Raw genomic sequence first — 6,391 nt, forward strand, 5'->3', positions numbered from 1 at the left:
ATATATATATATATATATATATATATAATTGATCATCAAATAGTCTCCAAAGTGGCTGCGCCAATTTATACCAACTTATACCAATTTACACGCCTATATCGGGATTTGTAATTACTGCTTACTGGGCAGAGACAGTTTCCTCCAGGAGAGTTCCAGGCCTGGCAACGCCCCCACCCGGGGGCCAGACCCGAGCACGCCCCGAGCACGCCCCACTTACCTCCCCCGTACCTTTGTCGGTCCCGCCCCTTCCGCCTGGTGGCCGCGCCTTCTCCCAGGACCTGGAGCGGGCGGGGGCGTGGCCTGGGCCTGCCTGGACGTCACGTCCGGCCGGGCGCCATCTTGCTGGTTTGCGTCGGGACTTGGATGTAGCGGCGGAGGTGGTGAGGGCGTGGGGAAGGGTGGGGTGAGGGGGCGAGGCCGCGACTGGGGCGGCGACACTCTCCTCCCCTCGGCCCCACCGCGCGGGACGGCGTGAACGCGGTGCCGGAGGGATGTCCGCCTTCTCCGAGGCGGCGCTGGAGAAGAAGCTGTCGGAGCTGAGCAACTCGCAGCAGAGCGTGCAGACCTTGTCCCTGTGGCTCATCCACCACCGCAAGCACTCGCGGCCCATCGTCACCGTGTGGGAGCGGGAGCTGCGGAAAGGTGAGTCGCCCGCGCCTGCCGGCCGGCCCTGCGCTCCCCGGCGCCCCGCTCCCCCGGCTCGCGGCGTCCCCGGGTCCCCGGCGTCAGGAGGGGTCGCGCCCGCGCGCCGGGGTCGGCGGGGCCGGGAGGAGCCGCGTGCACCGCGCTTTTGCAAAGCCGGGGCTCCGGTGGGTCCTTATTGAAACAAGGAACAGTTAACAACAAAAAAGCCTCCGATGGGCCCGGAAACCGGAGCAGGGGCTTGGGACTCCACACCGGGTGTCAGGTATTTTCCTTCTATGAATTATAATGGAGGCCAGGGGAGGGAAAAGGTAAAGGAGGTGGAGAGGAAGAGATGGGTGTGGATTTGGGCGTTAGTTCCGTCATTTTTATTGTAACACATCACCCTGGTCTTGTAAAATTAGGAGGGGAATCCCTCTTATTTATATATATTTTTATTTTTGAGTCGGGGTCTCTGTTTGTCTCACAGGCTGGAGGACAGCGTTAGGATCACGGCTCACTGTAGCCTGGACCTCCTACTCCAGGGCGCGCCACCACTCCGGGCTGATGATCTTTTGGTTTCTAGAGAGGCGAGGTCTCGCTATGTTGCCCAGTCTGATCTGGAACTCCTGGGCTCAAGCAGTCTTCCCGCGTCGGCTTCTCAAAGTGCTGGGATTACATAGGCATGCGCCATTGCTCCGGGCCAGAATAATCAATTTTAGACATCGAAGTTGAGAAGAGGTGATGCAGGGGGAAGAACTCTGAATTTTTAGATTTTAGAGGCTCGACTGGGCAAGTTTTTAAACAACTTCTGGATTGCAGGTGCCTCACCTGAAAATGAGAGATTTAGATTAAGAGTTCTAAAGTCTCTTCCGGCTTTGTGATTACATGCCTCTAGTACAGTGTCTTTATTTTGCAAAGCATTTGAGAGTTTTTCTGTAAATAAAGTCAACTTTTTTGAGCACATGTCTATCACCAAAATATCCAGAATCAGTTCGTTTCTGTAGAGCAACTTTATCTGTTCAAAACAAAACAAAACTGTATGTTAGTGCAACTGAAAATAAAGCATTTCGTTTGCTTAGTCTGAGTCTTAGTTCGTTGGGTAGCGTGGGCACTCTTCATTTTAATGTTGTTTTTTTTTTTTTTTGAATTGGAGTCTCACTCTGTCGCCCAGACCGGAGTGCAGTGGCCGCTCCTGGCCACCGCAGCCTCGACCTGCTGGGCTCCGGCGATCCTTCCGCCTCAGCCTTCCAAATAGCTGGAACTACAGGCGCGCGCTACCACGCCCGGCTAGTTTTTGATTTATTTGTAGAGATGAGGTCTCGCCAAGTTGCCCAGGCGTGTCTCGAACCCGCGGGCTCAGGCAATCCACTCACCTCGGCCTCCCAAAGTGCTGGGATTACAGGCTGAGCCACCGAGCCCCGCCTTAATGTTTTTTTTGAGTCAGATTCTCACTCTGTCGCTCAGGCTGGAGTGCAGTGACCCACAGTCATGGCCACCGAAGTCTTGACCTGCTGGCCTCAGCCTTCCAAGTAGCTAGGACCACTCCCTACTAGTTTTTTGATTTACTGTAGAGAGGAGGTCTGCACCAAGTTGCCCAGGCTGGTCTCAAACCCCTGGGTTCAGGCAATCCTCTCGCCTCGACCTCCCAAAATGATTCACCGTGCCCAACCCACTCTTCATTATTGTTTCAAACATCCTGATGAATATGATGGTCCTCTAGTAAGTGTTAAGTGTTTTTTTGTTTTTTGTTTTTGAGTTAGAGTCTCACTCTGTCGCCCAGACTGGAGTGCAGTGGCTGCTCCCGGCCACCGTAGCCTCGACCTGCTGGGCTCCGGCGATCCTTCCGCCTCGGCCTTCCGAGTAGCCGGAACTACAGGCGCGCGCTACCACGCCCGGCTGATTTTTTGATTTATTGTAGAGATGAGGTCTCGCCAAGTTGCCCAGGCGGGTCTCGAACCCGCGGACTCAGGCAGTCCACTCACCTCAGCCTCCCGAAGGCGTGGGATTACAGGCTGAGCCACCGAGCCCGGTTTAACAGAACATTATTAATCAAAATAGATGGTTGCTTACCGAGCCGTGTGAAAGCTGTGAATTGTATTAACATGAGAGCCAAAACGTGAGCCAAGCTGTTGGCTGTATGGAATGGAGACAAGCTGTCCTAGTCTTGTGTGCTGCCTCTGGTTGTTATGTGTATTGGCTCTCAGTGAGGACTTCATCCTTTGTGAGGGACAACAAGATTTGAGAAACACTGATAGAAAGGTCTAGATAAAGTAGTTGTGAACTTTGGGAAGTCAGGAATAGATTTCAAAATCAGTAACGGGTGTCTTTTTTTTTTTTTGGAAAGAGCATTTAGAAACATAATCATTAAAGAATTGATACCCAGGCCGGGCATGGTGGCTCAAGTCTGTAAATCCCAACACTTTGGGAGGCTGAAGTGAGAGGATTGCCTGAGCCTACAGGTTCAAGACCAGCCTGGGCAACTTGGTGAGACGTTGTCTCTACAATAAATAAAAGTAGCCAGGCATGGTAGTGCTCGCCTGTAGTCCGGCTACTTGGAAGGCTGAGGCAGAAGAATGACCTGAGCCCAGTGGATTGATGCTAGGGTGGCTGTGAGTGTGTTACTGCACTCCAGCCTGGGCGACGGAGTGAGACTCCAACTCAGGGAAAAAAAAAAAAAAAGAATTGATACCCAGACTGTCTTAAAACTATTACAAATGAATAGAAAAATGGCAATACTGTTTATAGACATTTCATATGAGGAAACGTGAAAGGCCAAAAAATGATGCTTAATCTTACAAATCAGGAAAAAATACACCAGTGAAATGCCACCTATGTTCATCTGCTTGGCAAAATTAAAAGTATAACTATATTAAAGATTGTTGAGGATAAAGAGAAGCAAGAACTCTTACACCGTTTGATGAGAATGAAAAGATACAACCATTTTGTAGGTCTATTGCGCAACCTTTTTTTTCTGTTGAGCAGCCTTTAATGAAGCTGGTGGTATATATTCTTTGACCAAGTCATTCTCTTTCTAGGAATATAGTCTAGAAGTAAGTATTGTGCTCAAGGAATTATGTTTATTGCAGCCTTGTAATAATAAAATTTGAAACAAATTACACATTTTATTAGTTAGAGAATGGAAAAATAAATTGTGATATTCATAAAATATAATACTGTCTAACAGTTTTCATGAATGAACTAGAGCCACAGGCAACAACATGACTGAAGAACAAAATCTTGAGCTAAGAAATCAAGGTACAGACCAATATGCTGTTTGGCAGAATATGAAAACCAATACTCTGTTGTTTATGGATACTTATAGTTACAGTTAAAACATGCATAATAATGATCAACACAGTGTTCCAAGTCAGTGTACACCATTGGGAAAGAGGAAGTGGAAGGGATCTGTGCTCATTTTTCATAGAGTAAAAGGAAAATTTACTATTTCATATATTTAAATAGCTTTGAATGCAAAGAGCCACACCTGGAGATGGTCAGCCTTTGAATGCCTGTTAACTATTTTTGTAGAATTTTTATTTATTTATTTTTATTTTAAAAGTCAGTGTCTCACCATGTTGCCCAGGCTAGTCTGGAAATCCTGGATTTAAGTGATCCTCCTGCCTTAGCCTCCTGAGTAGCTGGGACTACAGGTAGGCAACCAGTGTACTGGGCTTATTTTCCTAGAATTGGCAACAATTGAAATAATAGATTATTTGAAGTTTGGATTTTTCTTCTATTTGTAATCATTTGGTACAGTGTGGGAAAATGATACAATGTGCTACTAGTGGGGTTTGTGATGTTTCCGTATGTTTAAGTGTTTCACAAGTAGAAAAAATTAAAGGCATAAAAATAGAGGCTTTAGGAGGAGGGTGGTGATGGTGCTGATGGTGGTGGTGGTGACAATGAACATGCTGCTGCCACATTCTCATGTGGGCCTGAGTTAGTCTGCCAAGGATTTCCTTTTCTTGCATAGTCTTTGTGTCTTCCCCTTTCCCTGCAGTTTTGCTCTTCAGCCTCAGGATCCTCATTGCATGTAGTTTAGTGACAATAGAAAGCACTTTCCAAACAGATGAGATAAATAAGAGAAAGATCAACCACCAGCCTAGGCGGCTTATGCCTGTAATCCCAGCACTTTGGGAGGATTGCTTGAGTCCAGGAGTTCAAGACCAGCCTAGGCAACATAGCGAAACCTCATCTCTACAGAAAATTAAAAAAAAATTTAACTGGGCATGGTGCACACGTCTATAATCCCAGCTACTCGGGAGGCTAAAGCAGAAGGATGGCCTGAGCCCAGTGATGGTGCCGCGGCACTCTAACCTGGGCGACAGTGAGACCCCAACTCAAAAAGAAAAAAAAAAATACATAAAAATAATAATGGCAATCACTTACTGAGCACCAGGCATTGTTTTAGACATTTTACCGTGATATTTTGAAATTCTCTTATCTCCATAAAATAAGTATTTATGAAATGAATTGATCAAATTTGAAAATATACTAAATGAAATATACTAAACTAAATTAAATTAACTAAGGAAAATTGGTTGAACATTTTGCACTAAGGTAGGCATTCTTTAGTTTCTAGAAGACAAAAATGTGACAGTGGGAGAAATTACTGTTCAAAATATAAGAATGAGTTGATAGCATATGTCAGAATGGTAATCATTCCGTTATGAAGGTTTCCTTTCTTTTTCTATCTTCCTTATCTTTATCTCTTTTAAAGAAAGAATTTCTGATTGGAGGGTTAACCCCAAGGCCTTTATGAAGACCAAAATGACATAAAATTTCTGATAAATGCAATAAAGCATAACCAAAAATGTAAGTGACCCTTCTTTTTTTCTGTATTGACATAAAATTCACATACAAAATTGATCTATTTAGAGTGTACAATTTAATGGTTTTTAGTATTTTTATAGAGTTTCAAACCATCACCACAGTCCATTTTAGGACATTTTTATTACCCAAAAAGAAACTCCATGTCTTTTAGCTGCCATTCCCCCCTCCCCTCTTCTTTCCCAGCTCTGGGCAGCTGTTCATTTACTTTGCCTTACAGATTTACCTGTTTTTACCATTTCATGTAAATGGAATATGTGGTCTTTTGCACCTTGCTTCTTTTGATTAGCATGTTTTCCGAGGTCGTCCATGTTATAGCATGTGTAGAAACTTTATTTCTTTTTATGGATAAATAATATTCCACTGTGTGAATTTACCCATTTATCAGTTGATAGACATTTGAGTTGTTCACACTTTTTGGCTATTAGGAATAATGCTGCTGTGAACATTCTTGTACATGTTTTTTGTGGATATGTTTTCATTTTTCTTGGATATATACTAAGGAGTGGAATGCTGAATCATATAGGAGTTCTACATTCATCCTTTTGAGGATCCACCAGGCTATTCTCCACAGTGGCTGCACCATTGCCAGCAATGTGTGAGGGTCTACTTTCTCCAGTCCTTGCCAATATTTGTTCTTTTCTGTCTTTTTGCTTATAGCTATCTTAGTGGGTGTGAAGTGGAATCTCATGGTTTTGGGATGCATTTTCCTGATACCTAACTATGTTGAGCCTATCATCATGTGCTTGTTGGCCATTTGTATATAATCTTTGGAGGAATGTCTCTACTGCTCATTTTAAAATTTGTTTCTTGCCGAACTCGGTGGCTCAGCCTGTAATCCCTCGCCTTGGGAGGCTGAGGTGAGTGGATTGCCTGATTCGAGACCCGCCTGGGCAACTTGGTGAGACCTCATCTCTACAATAAATCAAAAATTAGG

General features: G+C 45.0%; 1 protein-coding gene across 4 annotated transcripts in view; it reads left to right on the forward strand.

Moving 5' to 3' along the window:
* The first annotated feature begins 301 nt into the window (after window positions 1–301).
* The window catches only part of RPRD1A (regulation of nuclear pre-mRNA domain containing 1A), a 71,017-nt gene continuing 64,927 nt past the window's right edge, over window positions 302–6,391 (forward strand). For 3 of the 4 annotated variants that reach the window (XM_021711123.1, XM_021711124.1, XM_021711125.1), the window contains exon 1: window positions 304–642. In XM_021711123.1, the coding sequence (XP_021566798.1) occupies window positions 492–642 (151 nt within the window). In that variant the 5' untranslated portion in view covers window positions 304–491. Of the gene's footprint in view, window positions 643–6,391 lie in introns of all 4 variants that reach the window. The other variant, XM_008055514.2, reaches the window with a different exon arrangement.

This window comes from Carlito syrichta, unplaced genomic scaffold (assembly GCF_000164805.1).
Source record: "Carlito syrichta isolate Samal-C Ts95f unplaced genomic scaffold, Tarsius_syrichta-2.0.1 Scaffold301868, whole genome shotgun sequence".
NCBI lineage: Eukaryota > Metazoa > Chordata > Mammalia > Primates > Tarsiidae > Carlito > Carlito syrichta.